The sequence below is a fragment of the Enoplosus armatus genome, chromosome 10 (assembly GCF_043641665.1).
Source record: "Enoplosus armatus isolate fEnoArm2 chromosome 10, fEnoArm2.hap1, whole genome shotgun sequence".
Classification (NCBI taxonomy): domain Eukaryota; kingdom Metazoa; phylum Chordata; class Actinopteri; order Centrarchiformes; family Enoplosidae; genus Enoplosus; species Enoplosus armatus.
Genome location: NC_092189.1, coordinates 13,669,109 through 13,688,509, shown reverse-complemented (window position 1 = coordinate 13,688,509; position 19,401 = coordinate 13,669,109). Strand labels below are relative to the sequence as shown.

At 42.8% G+C, this 19,401-nt stretch overlaps 1 protein-coding gene across 2 annotated transcripts in view; it reads right to left on the bottom strand.

Annotated features, from left to right (window-relative positions):
* Nucleotides 1–3,470, bottom strand: part of mid2 (midline 2) — a 66,524-nt gene extending 63,054 nt beyond the window's left edge. The window contains exons 1-2 of one of the 2 annotated variants that reach the window (XM_070913160.1): nucleotides 3,128–3,470; nucleotides 2,646–2,977 (exon numbers count right to left, since the gene is read on the bottom strand). In XM_070913160.1, the coding sequence (XP_070769261.1) occupies nucleotides 2,646–2,977; nucleotides 3,128–3,470 (675 nt within the window). The remainder of the gene's footprint in view (nucleotides 1–2,645; nucleotides 2,978–3,127) is intronic. The other variant, XM_070913161.1, reaches the window with a different exon arrangement.
* Between the last annotated feature and the right edge of the window lie 15,931 nt (nucleotides 3,471–19,401).

Here is a 19,401-nt window from a genome sequence, read left to right as displayed (position 1 = left end):
GTGTAAAAACAAACAAAAATCTAGAGTGTAGTACCTTAAAGCTGCAGTCTTTTAAGAATATCAAAGTAAAACACTATTACCAAGGTCTGCCAATTATAAGACACAAATGTCTTTGCTTCTGAGCAAAGAGCTCTGCTTAACAGCTGCCTGGGGAATTAACTCTCTTCCCTGCAGTTTCAGCTGTGCCACATTCGGTCTTTTACAGCTCTGGCACTTGTTGGCATTTTCTCTCCTGAAATATCCACCTTCATAGCCCGAGGGAAGCTTACCTTTCCGTTAATCTGTGAGAAATCATTGTGACAGAGTAGCTCCCAGCATGCACAGCAGACAGAGAAAATAATGTGGAGGGTAATCTAGAGGTCAAAGATCAAACGGAGTGAGGCGGGGGTCAAACAGACGCTGAGTGCAATTATTTAGTGGTATTGACTAGGGGCCAATTAGAAGAACGGATTGGGGCATTGCAGAAGACCAGTCAATATCAACATTAGTTACATATGACTGAAACTTCAACCAAGAAAACCAAGTGTTTCAGTGAATATTCGAAAAAGAAACAGAGGAAAAGGAGAATGCAGTGGAAGACACACACAGTCCTTTTTGACCTACATCTTCCATGATTAGCTATGCACAAATAGGACTTCCTCCCCTCTGCCTCGCCATGAGAGAGCAGAAGATTATAAGTTAGCTGCCACTGCTGAGCTGAGCTGGAGCTTGGACTGGGGCTGGTCTCCTCCCAGATTTGGGGTTGATTGGGGATTTCAAAGTCAAGAAAGTTCAAAGCCCTGGCTGGGGAACGTTCAAAAGAACCACAGCCAGCTATGAAGTGGAGAGGAAAGGGGGGGGGGGGGGCGGGGGCTAGCTACTTACAGTAAACTCTCCCACGGAGGGCAGAGAATACGGTGGCAGAAAGAGTGTGTGTGTGTGTAAAAAGGGGGTAAATGCTTGTGAAAATAGACTGAGAGAGGTGCTGAGCAGGTGGAATTTTGCTGACATGTTGGTGCAAAACTCAAAGTGAGAGCAAAAGTTTTGGTAGCTGAAATCATCAATAATACAGAACATGGGATTGCATTTTCACTGACATAAAAAATGTTCTGTGCTGTCGAGAACATCACTGCTGTTGTTGCTTTCTCCCTGAGACCCAACGAGATGGATTTTTGTTGCACATAGAAAGTTAACAATGTCCCTTGAAACGCTGCTTAACATATTCTTACACCCATACTGTTGTAATGCAGAGTGACAAAAAAGCCCACATGTGAGACCATTAAAATGTACTTGAGAAACAAAACGTCAACGGACAAGTATGCGCCTCTCTACAGATAAGGCCATAAAATAGCCGACGTAGGGCTTTCTCAGGTGTCCATTCACTGTGTGCTACACAATGCCATTCATGTGACACAATCAAACCACAGCAACACCCTCGCACCCTGGGGACAGAAATACATCCATCAAATCTCCTTAATCTACACGACTTTGGAGGTTCACAGCATGAAGTATGAAGGATCATGTCTTCAAGTTGAAAATGTACTTTTTAAAAAGTAGATAATCTACGTAATGATACAGTATATCAAGTAGCCATTATATTTTCAGATAGTAACAGTGAAGTTATCTCTACCAGACTACAGGGCAAATACCAGAGCCAAGTCTCTACACCTAAAATCCACATCTAGGCAATATGTGAATTTGAGTATCTTAACAAACACAGATTAAGATTTTACTGCTTTTACTTTTGGTTTTGCTGTCTGTGTCTTCTTCTGTGACACATAAATACATACCATTATAGAAAGAAAAGTATTTGCTATTATCAAGGTCGCAAACTGAACATAGTTCCTTTCCTGTATAATGTTGTGAGAGTTAAATATTACCCACAGAAGCAACTTAAATACTCAATTAACTTGACGTATGCTTACTGCAAACCTGAGGGATAATGTTTCATTTTCAAGTTTTTTTTGGAAAAAAAAGGGTGCAAAAGAGGTATATAAATACACAAGACAAACACACTCATGGTAAAAGTTTTTAGGCCAGCAGATGTGGCCGGCTGCTTTAGGTCTTTAGTGGTGGAATTAGCTCCAGCTAGTGCCTCTCTCTGTTGTTTTTCACCCTGATTCAGCAGTCCTGGACTTTACGCAGAGCCACTGAAAGCTCAGTGGCTACAGGGAATGCCAGCTCATCGACTATTATAATGACGGCCTCCCTATCGCTCTCCGTCTCTCTCTGCCCTTCTCACCAGCACACCATCCCAATTGTCTCTCTCTCTCTCTTCCTGTTTGCGATCTGTCTTTCTGTCCTTCTTGCTGAACAAAGGCTGGTGTGAGTGTGTATGATGCAACTGTGGCAGCACTGAAAGTTCACACTCAACAGAAATGCACAGAACGAACATCCCCAAGGTACTGTGGGAATGGATGGATTAAAGATTTTGCTGAAAACGGCAAACAAAGATATCATAATGAGTGTTGCAGGCTATAAATGAGAATGGGGATAGCTTCAAAGCTCGACGGTAAATCATCAGTCCTTTAAAATCAAATCTTGTTCCAGATGGTGACTTACCTTGCTTCAGTAACACAGAAGTCAAACAACATAAAAGCAGTACACAGAAATTGATATGACCTTATCGCATGCTTTATAAACTGACAAGGACATGGAGGACTAACCTTGAGCTTATCAAAGCGTTCAGTGAGTGAGGACACCTGGTGCTCTCGGTGGCGCCCCACCAGCTTGCAGAGGGCACAAATGAGCTGGTCATCCACCAAGCAGTACATGTTGACCTTCTCGTTCTCGTGCTCCAGGCAGGTCAGGCCGCGGATGTGAGTGTCCGGCACCGGCTCAACCAGGCGGTGGCTGGTGAACGGCTTCTTGTTAGGGTGCGTTGCGCGCAGGCAGCGGTCGCAGTACGATACCTCACACGTCACACACGTCTTGACAGCCTCACGCGGCGGATCCTGCTCGCAGAACTGGCAGCTGATGCGTGGATCCATTTTAGCAACTACAGCTGGGCTGTGGTTGGCGTTGGTGTGGTTGGCGTGGTTGGTGTGGTTGGCGTGCGGGTGGGAGTGGCTGGAAGTGGCCGGGCTGCCGCGGGCGCTACTTCCACTCGTGCCACCACCACCGCCGCCAATTGTTCCAGCTATTGTACCGCTAATGGTGGCGGTGTAGGGCCGCTGCGGCTGCAGGCGCCGGCTCTCAGTGGGGGAATTGGGGCCGCTAAGGGAGGCCTTTTGAAAGCGGTCAATGATGTTCTGCAGCGTCACATTGCGCTTAAGGCCCTCCAGGCCGCGGTGATTCAGCGTGATGACGTAACGACAGGTGGGGCACTGAAAGGCCGAGATGGATTCGAGGGGCTTGCTGGTGGAGCAGTGAGACACCAGGATGCGGTGGGCGCAGTTAAAGCACAGGCTGTGGGCGCAGGGCAAGAGCAGGGGGTCTTCAAACAACTCCAGGCAGATCGGGCAGGTCAGCTCAGACTCCAGTGTTTCCATCTTCAGTTGAACCAATCTAGAGGTGACATCAAATCCCACGGAAGCTGGCCAATTACCTGCGCGGAGAAGAAAAACATAGGCATGAGTATTTATTTATAGTATTTATAGTCAAATGAACTATGCATCTCATTAGGAACTTCCACAACAGCAGAAAGTGTACATAACTCTTTAGTTTGCAAAATTCACCCATTTCTGATTTTAACTCAGTTAGTCATGAGATATTGACTTCAGGTAAGACGGACTGGCCTGTGCAGATTCAGCAGAAACATCACTAACGCACACATTTTTGTTGTACTATTATATATCAGCCGCTCAGCTTGCACGACTGTGGACTGGGGCCCCCTTATTGCAGCCTTTAAAATATGATTCCTCCTGCCGTATGAGAAGAAGAGAAATGAATGCATGACCAGGGAGGTAAACGATCGAGGTTGGCTGACTGGTAAGGAAGAAGTAAAAATCAATGGAGTGAAGAGAATAGTAGAGAAAAGGAGAGACAGATGCACAGCAGCGAGGACAGAGAAAGAGGAAGTTGTAAAACAGAGGAGCTCTGCATATCTGAAACACCCTGACAGACTCTTAACCTTACATGTTTCAGCTCTTCATTCTTCCTCATACATTTTATTTTCATCTTTCTTTCTCCAGCTCTCCACCGACTTTGTCTATTATTTATGGCTTTGGTGGTAAGATCAGCTTTACTTAACAAGAAATAAACTTAACTCCAAGGACATTTCAACTTTTAAAGCATGATCCCAACAACAATATCAAGTGGGACAGTGAAAACAGGGCCTGAGCTGAAAATTGATTTCCCAGATCCTCCCCCTCTCTCTACAAGCCCTCCAAATCTCAGCACCTTGCAGCCTGCATATCAAGCTGTCTCCCCTGGGTGGCCTTAAAACCACTGACATGAGAAATCACCAATAACACCCCTCCCCAACCGCGCTGATTCAGAGGCATAGGAGCGCAGCTCGCAGTGGCTCTCTCTCCTTTAAGAGAAACAAAGCAGGCACCGTGAAAATACAGTATTAAACTGGACGACCCCAATAGCTGACAGTGACAATTTCATTAGGAGAGGTTATTCCTGAAAGACTGCCCTCGTTTCCCTTTGCACCAATCATGCAGGATTTACTGATGACTGGCTTTTACTGGTTATGACTAATCAAAAAGTACTTTTCACCTTTGGGACAGGGTTTAAACTCTGTGAGTGACCTCTCTGAATCTAAGGTCATTGTGTACATAAAGACGACTACGTTCAGACACTAAAAACACATTTAACTCACACGTGAAAACATGTCGTCAAGAAAATTGCAGCACTAACATCTATAAGATTAAGTGTGTGGATCTAAGGACATTTAGGCTTCCTCCAAGAGTACAATTACAAAGAGATGAAGTTCTGAGTGAAGTTCTCAGCCCTCTGGTTCTCCCACTGAATTCCAGGTTTAACACCTTTTACTCAAAACAAAGCTCAAACAGTCTGTTCAAACTGGCCCTTCATTTTTTCATTTCAGTATTTTTGAAAGATTTCTGAAAGCCCCAAAGATTGTGTTCTGTGTATCGCTAAGTCGATAAAATGTTGAAAAAATTGTGACAAAAAAACATTCACAATTTCTCAGAGCTCACAATGACGTCTTCAATTCGCTTGTTTTGTCCGACCAACAGTCCAAAAGCTTAATGTTTTTAATTTACTATCACGTGACAAAAAAGTGCCAAGTCCTCACATTTAAGAGGTTAAATCGCGCACAAGAATATCTGGCACTTATCTTGCATTTTGCAGCTAAAATGTGTTGGAGCTTAATCAGTCAAGCATGACTCCAGATGGATAATAAAATTCACAACTTGTCAAAACATCACACTGAAGTGTGGCATTGTCTTCCTATTCAATCTATTTAATTGCTCATATTAAGGTATATTGAGTTAGCTCAGCCATCCACAGCCCATTTGTAATAACTTTATTGTTCTGTGACACCATCCTGATGTGGTAGCGTGAATTCAGTTGCACTGAGAACTAAGCATTACAGGGCCACCCATAATCTCTGGAACCAGCAGAGGACAAGCTGAAGACACGACTGTATAAAGACAGAAACTGAGCTCAAAGGCTCAAACTCATTTGCACTAACAAGTCTCCTCCCTTCTGCTGCACCAGAAACCGTGCCCAGACACTGAGCTGTGTTCAAAGCAAACATGATTTGAGCAGCAGCTAAGTGCCTGGGAAAGGCACTCAACTGAAGAAAGTAGTTATGTGCATGCAGAGGCTTTGTTACAAAATTCATTATCTGGAAAAGAAATAAATAACTGCTTGCAGCCAATCATGCAGATATTACGCTGATAACAGGCAATGGGCACTGGGCTAAGTGTGTGTGTGAGAGGCTGTATATGAGTATACGTTTGAGGTATTTGTTAATAAGAAAGCTGTGGGTACTTGTGCATACGCAAACAATGTCCTCCTCCAATATTCACCTTGGCTGCTATTTATCAGATGATTTAGGTGGTTGTTATCACACAGCCTGGCCATGTAAGTGAGAGAGAGAGAGAGAGTTCAGAGGCAAGCTACCACGGAGCGAGCGAGCATGAGGTTCTGCTTCATCACGCCAACAATAGGTCTAATTTATCTGCACTGTATCAGATAGTTGATAACCAGGGGCAGACGCATGGAAAACCAGACAAACAGGATGTAAGGGGGGGTGATGAGGGAAGGCAAGGACAACCTTTAAGACCTTTGATGACAAGCAAGGCCACTGGCCCCTCAGCTTGTTGACTCAAGGGACAAATGTGACATAATTTGCCATATGACCCTCTAGCTTTTTCAGTATATGTAATCTGTAGCCATTTTTCACTTCTTTTCTGAAAATAAGACACTGTAATTCAAAATGATGTTAAAATATTCAAAGATCAGAGATCAATATTTTCACAAGGAATGATTTGTCTGTCACTGAGAGCAGCTTCAGGCTGAGCAACAGTTCAGCTCCATATGACTGCTTGTTTCAGTGGTCAAATATAGGAAACAAGGCACGCATTCATTAAGTTTCTCAGGATACACATTCATTCAAGATCATCTGGTCATTGTACGATCATGTGAACTCTGCTCTGGAATCAGGTGAAGCTGATGCAACAAAGAACGACTTTGTCTTTTCATCACGGTAAATGATCACCGAGATGAAAATACAAGTCAATCAATACTTTGTTATTGGACTTTTCTCCAAATCCTGCCTCTTGCTTCATCAGTATTTGGCAAATAAAACAAAGGAAGTCACACAAATCCCCCCTGTTCCCTTCTTACTCACAGAAATAAACCATATGTCATCACGGAAAATAAGCTGTGGGACTGTATATCTGCCAAGACAGCCGTGTCATAACAAGAAAACAATCAACAAAGCCCTCAATTATTAAGCCAATATCATATCAATGGAGACGAGTGCATCATCCTCATTCTGGATTTGTACAATTGTTCAATTCAAATGTTGACTGACTCAGCAGTCTCACTTTATTCCCTAGGACAGAGCTCAACAGTGCTACTTATGCTGATGTTAATGTGACTGTGTTCAGCGGAGCGTGGCGTTATAATTAACACCAAGCTTTAACACACCATCAACAGGCCCATTAAGCTTTAGCTATGTCACTCTGGGGAAACAATGCAGGCTATGATGGGAGCCACTTAGGGACCGAATCGCTTGCTTCATGGTAAAGGCGTTTGTTCTGCAGACAGGCTGGCACACACACACACACACACACACACACACACACACACACACACACACACACACACACAGACATTCCCAAAAAAACATTCACTCACACACACACACACACGCAGCCAGAGCTGCACATTTACAAGCACAAACTCTTTCTGTCTCGTTGTCTCTCTTTATCTGCCATTCTTGTTAAGGTGAAGTGTCCCATCTGGACGGAGAACAGCTTGAGCTGGTGCTTGAGGAAAAACACTCACACACATCACAAGCACGCACACACAGACACACATCTGTAAGGCCCTTACTCTGATCTATTGTTGTGCTGAATACCATAGCAAGATTTTTAGGTCTCACTTAGAGCTTTTCGCAAAACAAAAAAAAACCAGGGACATCATTGATGATTCATTAGCCTGTCTGAAGAGGCAGGGTTAGATAAATCATTTTCTTTAGCACACAAATACACACACTAAGACTGTCAATTCAATCTGCTTATGCTTTATACTTTTGCTTCCAACATCCCTTTTAAAAGGTGCAAGGACACATCCATGAGCAGAAATCCATTTCAGCCCTGTTGCTCTTTTCAGACTGTAGTGTGGGGATGTGGACTGGCAGGTATAAGAAAACTGACAGCTGTCAGATATGGAACATGTACCGTTAATGGCTTAGACAGTAATAATAATATGTAATAATACATGCCACTCTGAGCATATGAAACACGGGGGGGACTCCCCAAACGTAAAGAACACTGATGGGAGCACCGGTACTGTACAATTTCCCCCCGGGGATCAATAAAGTATTTCTGATTTCTGATTCTGAAGTGGTTTGTCTCGCACAATACTACTGCTACTTTATTTGAGAACCCTTTTTGTGTTTGCTTTACTAATAGGGACCCAATAGGAACCTGTATGAGCTTTATGTACGAGCACAGCATACAATCATGCATCTGACGCCTGGCCAGGTCTTAAACACATCAACATGGGGCAGAGGGGTTTAATAGGAAACAGTTTAATCAGACTGCTACTGTGGAGGTCAAACGTTTAAAGGTCACGAAGGGTGCTGACAATTGCTGTATATAGCTATTAGGTAAAGGGCTGTCTGTAAATAAAATACACTATTAATAATCCCAATTTATAGATTTTCCAAATTATAAAATTATACAAGCCTGTGACTGCATTTGTGTTTAGTGTGTATGTGTACGTTAGTATTTCTATGCTACAATGAGATCCAATGAATGTGGCAGTTGTAATGAATTCTACTACCAGTTTATGAGACATGACCCTGGGGAGTGCCCCGAAATAGAAAACACTGATGTCACGGTTTTTGTCATTTCATAATGTTGCAAACATTGAAAAACAATAACAGAGGCTGTTTATTTAAAAACACAGTCACAGTCGCCCCCCTGGGTGTACGGTTGCATGTGTATGATTTCATTTTGTTGACGCATGCATCAGTCTAGAGAGAAGGCATTTGTGGAACAAAGATTATTATCCTTGTATAAACAATCCACTTGTAAAAACCAAATTGCTCCCCCCTGAATTGTAGTCGCGCAGCTGCAGAGCCAAAACGGGAGCTTAATGGACACTTGATGATGTTGGGATGAAGGGGCATCAGTTGAAACAAATCACCACACCTAGACCTCTGATCCAAAGACACAAGTGCGGTCCCACTGCAGCAGATATGTATATTTCTTTTAAAATGAGCATTGTCAAGAGCACAAAAGCTCTAATTCTTGCATTCCTGGTTAGTAATGTTGGTGATCCTACATTTGCACTTAAAATATCCATATTTCATGTACATTTTCATGTGTCAAAGTGCTTACAATCTTGTATTACATTAGTGTACATTTTCTATATATGTATCATATAATTTTCAATGATGAATTGTATAACTCACTATCGCAAAGGCTCATTTCCCCCACTTCACTGATTAACATCTATTGAACCTAATCTAATCTAATCCTGACATAACAGAGCACCAAAAAATGTTTTCCTTTCAAACCTTGAGAAGTTGAAACTAAAGACCATATTATGTGCCAATACTGGACTTGACGCAAGTAATAAATCCTACTTTCATTACTGAAAGCATTTTACTTCAAAGATACGAAGGACGTGCTGAGGTGCAACCAGAGCCAGATGTTAAACATCAATTAAAATGACTTCCCTGCATGGAAATCAGAATAAAAGATGATTTTCAGGAAAGGCTATGCTTCAGTGCAAGGTAGATTATATGGGTATTAAAACGGCGCATGCATGAATCCACATCCATATGTGGATCCCTTGTACTTTGAGTCCTTGGTCACTACTCCAGTACCAGTAGCCGTCATCAGTGGCAACTGACTCAATCACAACATTGTTAGAATCTACAGTGAATCACTAGTTTTCATTGTCAAATTGACAGTGTGTCTGCCACCCCTCGTACCCCCAGACCTCTGCCCAATCTCTCCATTCGCAATCCCACTACTCTCTCTTCCATAAGTGTACCTGGGATCTATTCATTTTACTGGAAGCTGTCAATCATGGGTTTATCACAGTGAAGGAAGAGGAGCAGAAAATCACATAGTTGAGGTTTAAAGGCTTCAGAGACGACAGTAGACAACAGCAGCAGGGGGTTGGCGGTCTTTCTTTTACAGAGGCTTTGGAAGGCACACCCTGAGACATTGCCATGTTTATACCTGTGGGACGTTAAAGCTGGGGGAAAAAACATTTGTATTCTCATTCTCGTGTGTTTTGTCGCAAAGGGCTTTTTGGTGTAAGGGGGGTGAAAAAGTTACTTGTGAAACAAATAGTTTAAACAGACAGTTTAAAGAATAGTTCATTAAAGTCACACGCAGTGAGGTAATTTACCATTATTATTGTCTTCTAATGCAGGTGATGGAAAAATTCAAACAAGTGCAAAACCTTTGCAAACACTCATTGGTCTGGAGAAAGCTTTAGCTTCTTCTTTACTATGGCAAGAAGGCAAATGTTGAACTATTCCTTTAAATGAATAGTCAGAACGTTAACAACCCATTTGCCAACCACTTACATGTTCCAGAGAAAGCTGAAAATGAGCAATGCTAGCTTAACTTCATAGGTGTTTCAACTGACATGAGTGCGATAACATAAAAAGTTTAGGTTTGCTTTAATGTTTTAACCCTAGTAACAGTTGCTTTAACAGTTGCTTTAATGTTTTAACCCTAGTGAGCACTAGTACAATAGAGGTATGCTGTAGCAAACAACATCTGGTCGATTCTCCATAGTGGTTTGGGGCTGAACAAAGACAGATGCTATTCAACTGACAAGCCCTGCCTGTAGTCTGTGACCTCAATCTGCTGTGGACCTGTTGTTATGCAGTGAGCATTCCACAAATATCTCCGAACAGGCAAAAAGTTAAAGATGCTAATGACAAATTAAAGGCTTTCTCCACCAGCTTGCTCATGTGAAACAGTAACATATTCCTAATTAAAAAGCTGCCTGGAAGAACAATGCAGAAGGATAAAAGCTTGAAATTTTTATGGAGCAGGGAAAATGTTCAAACATGGCACAACAAGATGGCGGTCTGATTTCTCTCTCTACCTCGCACTCTGTCTTCCTAAAACAAGGAGCTTGCATTCATTACTTTATGAGGTAACCAAATACCAGCACTGGAGCCAACACGTCTTTCCCCAGAGAATGGCCGGCCTGTTTGGTAAATCACAGACCTTCACACATTTTGGTGAGGCATAGGTACGAATCAATGGTGCACACATTAAAATGACCAATAATAACACCCTGGCGCAGCACGGCTCAGCTGAGCATTTAAACCAGAAAGAAACACGACATTGAGTGGATTCAGTCGCATTAGTAGATTGTAATGCTGGCATTTTTCGGAGGGATAGTTATTTTAGCAATTGGGGTTGAAAATACCCACAAGCATAAGAAACATGTCAGGACCAGGCACTGCTGAGTTTTGCCAGACATCAAGAAACTACAGTTATTCACCGCGATGGTTTTGGAAAAAGGAAATGTGGCAGCCCCAAAAATGAGAGCCCTACAGTTGACCAGAACACACCAAACTGTACATATGATTATAAAAGTGGGATCAAGCAGCACATTAAACTTGTTGTGTTACATTTCCGTGCAGTCTTTGACGGGAGCCATGTGTCTCAATGCAGCTGCTTCTTGGGATAAAAAGGAATGCTTTAGCATATGAGAAACTGGCCAGGGCTCCTTTGGCCACCCCCCTTCATTCTCGCTGTTTCCCTTCATCTTTTCCTCTCTTCTTCCTCTACTCTCACTCTTCTTCCCACTTGACCAGTCTTTCCTCTCTCTCTTTCCCTCAGCCGTTTCCTGCCTCTCTCTCTCTCTCTCTCTCTCTCTGCAGCAGCCCTCGGAGCGGGCTGGTTTCATGAAACATGTGATTCCTATTCATAGAATGTAAACAGTAATGCAGCCAGGCCGGTGTTTCCATTTCACATTCAGTGCAGTTGAGCAGGCTGGCTTAAGCTTAACCCTCTCACTGCTACACGGGAGGCAGCTCCTATTACAAAACCAATTTCAAAATAAATCTAGAATGATTCGTTGCATTTTGTCGCATCTGAAGATTTTACGTTGCTTACATGTTGTATCACATTTGTCTTCTTAATTTAGGATTGGTGTTTTTAGGGAAAATGTTTTTAAAGAGTGTACATGTGAAATATTGGTTTCAAAATGATTTAGTCTCAGGCTGCACACAAGAGTCCCTCTAATGGAAACATATCACAGTTTTTCAACAAAAGCCACCTTTTCAGTTGCCTAGCAAGCATCTGACAGGCTTCAAGGTCACCACATCAGTGAAGTACGGAAAAGGCAGCAGACAGAGCTGTGACTCACTGTACCAGTTAGCTTTCCCATTCCCTGGTTACCAGTGTTAGCTCTTGATGGGAAAAACATGGGCTGGCACTCTGGGGACAAGTTATCTCAGTTCACCTCATTGTGCCTCAGTTGATCTCACAGAAACTCCCATTATTATGTAACACAAGAAAGTCTGCATGAATGATGTTGGCACAGTGGGGAACTGGTGTGTTGATCCAGTTATTGACGTATTGGATGTAATCCATGTTTTTGGCATTGATGATTTATTGTTAGTCAGTGTATTCATATAGCAATGGCATACTGATATTTTAGTTCTTCCTGTGTGAACCATATATATCGTACATGTTGTTTGATTACAAATGAAGGATTGAAAGCTGAAAATACTGTATATCACAAATGGAGATCTAAAGCAAATTAAAGGATTTATCACAGTGTCAGACAACAGGGTGATTTTTTAAATACACAACAACAATTAAAAATGATTTCTTACATTTTAAAATTTGTTTGATATGGAGGAAACAGAGTAGGTGGTTCTTTGTGCCTTTTTTAAAATCCTGTGTCTTTGTGGAGCTGCATATTCTTCTGCCAAAATATATTTAAATGGGATTTTGAGTGGTGCCACTATGGCTCAATTTGATATAAAATTAGCTGTGCTTGTGCATTTTGATGTTTGGCTTATATCTGTCTGTCTCTAGTATGTATGTATCTAGTGCATTTAAAAAAGCAAGTGTCAGTATGTGCACAGTGTTATGTGCTTCTGGGTGTGTTTTTTCTTGTTTCTTACACATGACCAGTGTTTGTTTTGTCTATATGTTCACATGCTGGTGCTTTTCACAGTATTACAGGCCCATATGACTCTCCAGGCTTGTCACTGTGGGTGCTGCTGGATGTGTGGTTGCATACACCCACACTCATTTTCACAGCCGTATTTGTTTCCTATATTCTTTTCGCAGCCTGTCAGCTGAGCTGATGAGGGCTCTATTGAGTGAAGGACATTTGCTGATGCAAGACACTGAAAATAAAATAAACAATCAATTCTTGTCAAGCATAAGGCCAAGCCAGACTTGCTAATTGGTTTAATACATTTATACATGAGTAGCAGAATGAAATGAGATTTTCACAGGGTTGTGACAGTGACACACCTCCTCTCTTTCACCCTCCACTTAATACTTCTGCCTGTTACAGCTTGGCAGCCTGTGGGTAATAAAGTTAATACTGTCAGACGTCGTCTCATCAGCTCTCTGAGGCTCTATTGCTGCGGTGGAGAGCCTTATCAGGCCTCAACACAACACCGAGTAGCAACCGTGCCCCTGCCTCACTTCATGCCACTTCCATTATTCATGTGCATTTGCCCAGGTGAGAACAAAACCCCGGATCAGAAGTTGGCAGAACAGCTTATTAGATATTTAGACGCGGCTGAGCATGCTGGAGGGAAAGGATGAAGAGCGAGGGAGTAACTAACTAGCTGTCAACAAAGACAAAAATCGCTGAACAGCCCAGTGGCTAGTGGCTTGTGTTAGGGAACTGCTGACCCTGGAAATCAGGCTTGTAGATAGACTGTGGTCAAGTGTGATTCCTCCACTCAAACATTTTCTTTTTCTGTAGCACGCTAACAGGACTTGGATAAACTACTAGTGTAAAACCGACCAGGGCAAGAAGAGATTGATCTGGAACCATCTTTATGCAATTCAATCTCTCCCTCAATCTCATTCTGCCTCTCTGCCTCCTTCACTTTGCTGCACTTTAAAATTCTGAGATATACTTTCGTCTTAAGCCTCAATTTGGCTACTGAAGCCGATTAAGACTTCGGAGTTTGCTCTCATACACAGAGTATATTGCCCAACATTTTCAAAGCCAGTTCACCTTGAACATTGTTCAAGAGCTACAACATTGATTCCGTTTTATTTTCTTTGACTAAGCTCCGTAGAACTCCACAACAACTAATATTTTGGAGCCCTACGTGCATTGATGAAAGTAAAAAGACATAAAATAAGATAATAGAGTGAAAAAGCACACACTGCAGAACTTGAGAAATCTATTGTGTTGCCTTGCAGAAAACAAACTTGCTTGTATTGACAGTTGACACCAATTCAGCTTCAATGTTTCTATATTTTCATCTGACTGTGTGTGTGTGTATGTATGTGTACAAGAGGCGCCAAGTTAATGGCTTACCTTTTACTGGTATTCTCTATATATATGCAAATGTACCCCACATCGTGCGAAAAAGCAATCTACGCACCACATAAACGGCACTTTCAGCTACCGAAAAGAGGTTCTTTTCAGTGGGAAATTGCATTCCCGGCCCCTGTACACCTATATTAGTCTGGAAAGACTGTCAAGAAAAACAACAGCCCTCTGTATGAAGATTGACGATATATTCCTGAAAAGTTTTGCCATTGTGAAAAACAGCTGACAACTTTAAATGCATTGGATTTGTGCTCTAAAGGAGCAGGCTAACTGATCCGTAAGGCGCCACCCTCTTTATCAGTAGCTTGCCAAACTGTATTACAAATGATGTCTTCCAAGCTGGTGTTATTGATTCTAGAGGAGGAAGATACACAGGTCAATACTGACCTCTCAAAAGCATCAACAATCCTGACAGCTCGTGTGACAGCTGTCTTTATTAAGAAACATCTCTATATAAAAAAAAAAAAACAACCTGCTGTGCTACTGAACTACAATGAGTCTGTCTGTCTACTTGAAAATGACAAGAGTTTGGACTTTTTTCCTCCTCACTGCAGTGAAAAAATAACCAAAATGTTTCAGTACGAGGAAAACCTATACTCTAGCAGCTACAGCTTCTGCTTGTGTGTGTGGCGATAAGATTGAGATAAAAGAAGACAAAGAGTCAAAGAGAGAGTGTCTTGGTGGCCAACATGTGTGTCCTTGTGTGCTACCTGATGTGCATGCTGTTTCCTAAATACATCGGCAGCTGGGGTTCAATCTTCCAAACTGTCTGCAAGCCTGTCAGCCGAGGGAAATACATTTATACGCCTGATACAAAAGATAGTACAGATGAAAGACTTGTTGGAGTTGTCTCGGCTGAATCATCCGTAACCTCATTACACACAGCCGGAGCAACTAACCTCGTTTTTGGGGACGACTCTGTCTGCCTCCCTCCCTTTCTCGGGGGGGGGGGGGGGGGGGGGGGGCAGTGTGAAATGACAAAATGAAATCGTTGATTCAATATTTTAAACCCTAGATGGATTTCCATTCCAGTGCTCTGGTGCCCTCAGTGCAAAAAGGCCTTACTGCCGCACCTCATGCTGCACGTTGTAGGACCATGTGCGCCTGGACGCGCATGGGCTGCATTTATCCAGATGCAAAGGGAACTTTCTCATAACCGTTAAATTAAACTGAACTGCGCTGAGCTGTCAGCGGTGAGAAAAGGCTGCTTGACCAAAAGCCATTAAAACACAAGCTTTCCTACTCTGAGCACAGCACTCACCTTCGGTCAAAGTCCGCACACTCGCCCCCAAATATAATACATCCAGGAGGGCCATTTGCCACTTCAACTGTAGTAGATGGCGCCATTAATAAAGCAGGAGGTGTTTGTGATGTGTTACTAGGCTTTTAAGTTATTCATTATGACCTGGGTGTCAGGGAAGGGAGAGAGAGGGAGAGAGAGAGAGAGAGAGAGCGAGAGAGAAATAAAATACAGACGTAAACCAAAGGAGATGAAAAAGAAACACAGGGAGGTCGAGAGAAATCAGCTCAAAAATAGATCACACACCCAGAGAGAAACAAACAAAAAGAGCAATAAAGAGAAAGAGAGTGGAGAGGAGGGAGACCTTGCCACCGGTGTGACCCCAGGGAGGGGGTTCCTGTCCTCTATCTCGCGCTCTGGCTCTACAAAGTCAGAGCCTTCTATTTATACAGCCCTGTAATGTTTGGCATTTCCTTTGAGGGGGGGGGGGCGTGAGCCATTGTTTTCCTTGGCTGCTGTTCGACTGGCTCAGCCGGCTCCATGCGTTGAAATGTCAGTGGCTCGTAGCTCTATTTGTTCGATCATTTGTTCCTTCTCGAGATGGGAAATCTTATTATCGTATCATAAGATAATAGACAGCCGTTTGATTGAGTTTTTTTCCCCCCTAACCTTTGTGAAATATTGACACGAGATATGTTGTAGGTTGCCGGAGTGCGCATCCCGGGAGATGAGACCGGCATCACAACACAACTGTCCAGAGGCAGCTCCGAGCTCACTGATGGCAGCTGCAGCAACAATGATGCGTAATGATACGGCACACATAATCATCGGAAACAAATTAAATTTGCAGTGCAGAGCAGTCACTCTAAACTTCACTGACCAAGAGGAAAACACAGGCAACGTAACATCACAGAAATATGTAAATGCATCCAAAATTCTAATGTGTAGGCCCATAGAAAAAGGGCTACATTTACTTGGGCTATGGTGAATAATGTGTTTGTGTATTGAGAAAACAAAAACACACTCCCCCCTCACTGTAGCCCCGACACAAATCAATAGGTTGTTAGTTAAACAATAGCTGCCCACATTGCCGGCATTTCAGAAATAGCCATTCCCCCAGGGCACAGCAAAACCAAAGAGAATAATTGTGAAGGTTAACAATGCCTACTGCTATATCAATATTGAACTGAACCGATGACCTGGAGACCAAAAGAAAAGAGCTCGGTCCAAGGGCTTTTTTTGCTGGAGGCAGGTTCACAAGAAGTCCTACTCATATTAATGGCGGGTCTGGATAAAATGGTGAAGTTCAGTGGAGCAATTTCATATTTTAAGGAACTGATATATCCTCCTGCAGGCCCTGACAGGTGATCTATGTTTAGCAGAGGGTCTTTAGGAGAATATGAGAGATTCCTAGAGATCGCTCTAACTAACCAGTCAGAGAGGAAAAGAGCTACTTTTAGAGAGAAGGTGTTTCGTAAAAAATGCCTGCTGGGCGGATGAGTGTGTATGATGAAAGTACGTATGCGTCTGTATGCGAGTGCATTAGTAAGTCGAGGAATGAGACATTTTTTTTTCTTCCTCTAAACCCACGACTTTTTGTCTTAGCTCTCTGCTCTGTGTGGCTATTAAGCCTCCCCCAGAATCCTCCAAACATCCTTGAAGCTCAAAAATCTTTTTTCATGCCTCCTCCTGTTTACACCTACCCTCTCGATCTGTCTCTTTATAGTTATTTCTCTCCCTCTCTGCCACCGTTTTCCATGCCCAATCCCACTATTTTTATCACAACTGCATCCTAGCCTGTGCTGGCATTAGTATGGAGATGTTCATTATCGCAAGCTACGCGCCTCTGTTAAATGGCCCAGAGATAAAGAGAGTGAGAGTTAGTAACAAGTTTCCACTACAGTTAGAAACCTTTATGAAAACAATCTTCTAATGCAGTGACGTGTGAAGCAAGTTGGACATTTTAATCTTGTTTGCGGCTTTATGTTATGTATCTTCCACAACACCCTCAGATAATCGGGGGGTGTTGATCCATGAAATTGAACTAACCATGCACAGTATTTATCCCGGGGTCACACCACCATTTCCTGGGCAGAGTTTCTCACCTCCACCACCTCCATGGCTCCGGTATCCCAGAAGCCCCTTTTATACAGCCTGTTCAAGGCTGTACTGTACGGCAGTACTGCGGGATCTCTGTTTAAAAACGCCTGGAGAGAGGAGGTGTGGTACACCAGACCCAACACAGGCTTCTGGCGTGGGCAGCATGACGGCTACACTGGTTCTGATCCCGAGCTCGTGGTGCCAGCAGGTGAGATCATGGGAAACACGTGTGTTGCTGTACGAGTACACACAGGCAGCTGGTTGTTAACGAGCGTGTTGGGAGGTTGGCCGCCTCCTCAGCTCAGCTGCTGCTGTTGGGCTGGGGTGGAAAAGCCCCCTCTTTCTTCCCGTCTGGGTGGATTCTTAGGATTTAGACCCCAGTGTTTTGAGGATTTTTGTGTTTTGCACATGCCAAAGCGACAGAACAAGCAAAGGCCGCGATCGGACCTACACTTTTCTTTTCAGTTCAAACCACAACCCAAATACTTAAACTAAAGTTGATTGATCATAAGACTTATTTTTGCCACATAAAAGTTTCAACAAGGAGGATTCTTTTCCTCATTATTGCAATTTTTAATATTCTACTGATGGATTTCAAATGTCTCTTTCCTCCTCTGTCAAACATTCATTTTTGCTTTCCCACGCTCCTCTCATTCACACATTTCCTACATCACCAAACAGTATCTAATCAAACAACCAAATAAAGCTGATATGTGTTAATGGAGTCTAAGTCATTGTATATGTCAATATTCATCTCAAATTGATCTTTATTGAACTGAGCATCTGCACCTTTTTTCCAAAATGTACCCTCCTGCTAACTAACTGAGACTCACATTTTGAGGCATCTGAGTTCAAATAATATTTTCAATAATATTCTCACCTCCCAAAACAAACTGAAACAGTGGAGAAACGCCTCAGAATCAACATTTTCAAATGTCCTTGGTGTGAAAGCAGCTTTAAAATAAGAGAGTGTTATTGTGGCCAATGTATCTGTCCAATAAGGTGCAATCTGCAGAGCTCCCTGGCTAATTAAGTTTGAAATGGCACCACTCTCAAGCCAATAGACGTAAACTGCAACAGAAGCAATGGCAGACAATTAGATTTTTTCACCTCATGGGATTCCAGTGCAAACTGATGCTGTGTAATGTTCTCCAAACTCTCTGGACATTCAGCCTTTACCACAGGGGAACACAGCCAATAAACCTTTAATGAAGTGAAAACGCGTAAACAATTCACCAGCTATTGTGACAGATCTTTGGAGTAAAGATCTGGTGCAGATATGCTCCACAAGATCATTTATTTACTACTCTGGAACTGTGTATGTAATCTGTTATCCATGTCTTTATCACGCTGTCATTAATGTCAACTGAAAAGGTTTGCACTCGTGTGAGATGACACAGAGAGTCGGGAAGACGAGGAAAGAAACTGCCAGCAGAGGGAGAGACGCAAAGACAGGAGTGAAATACAGCGATACTCCTTCATTCTTTTAGTATATTTGGGTCTTCATGTGTTTCAGATTATTGGTTTCAAAACTTCTCTTTCCAAGGTGAGTGGGTTGTCGGAGCTGGAATCAGTGGAGCCTGTCGCCCCGAACTAAAGCCTGGGCTTCTGCCTGCAGCTTATTGGCTTTCACTGGTTTAGCTTTAGAGACTGGACCATGACATGTTCTCTGCCACTACCAGTTTGTCATCTGAGCCATCCTGGTCTTCACACATGTAAAGTTATAACCTAATAAGCAATGCTTCACATCATGTGATCCATTCCTGGCACAGCATATAGAATTTTTGTTCCTATTATCTAGCTAAATTGCCTTGCAGAAGCCACCCAAAATCTTGCAAGCTCAGTTTACGCTATGATATGTCAGTCTGGAAAACATCCACTAAGGATCGACTGAGAGAAACAGCTGGAAG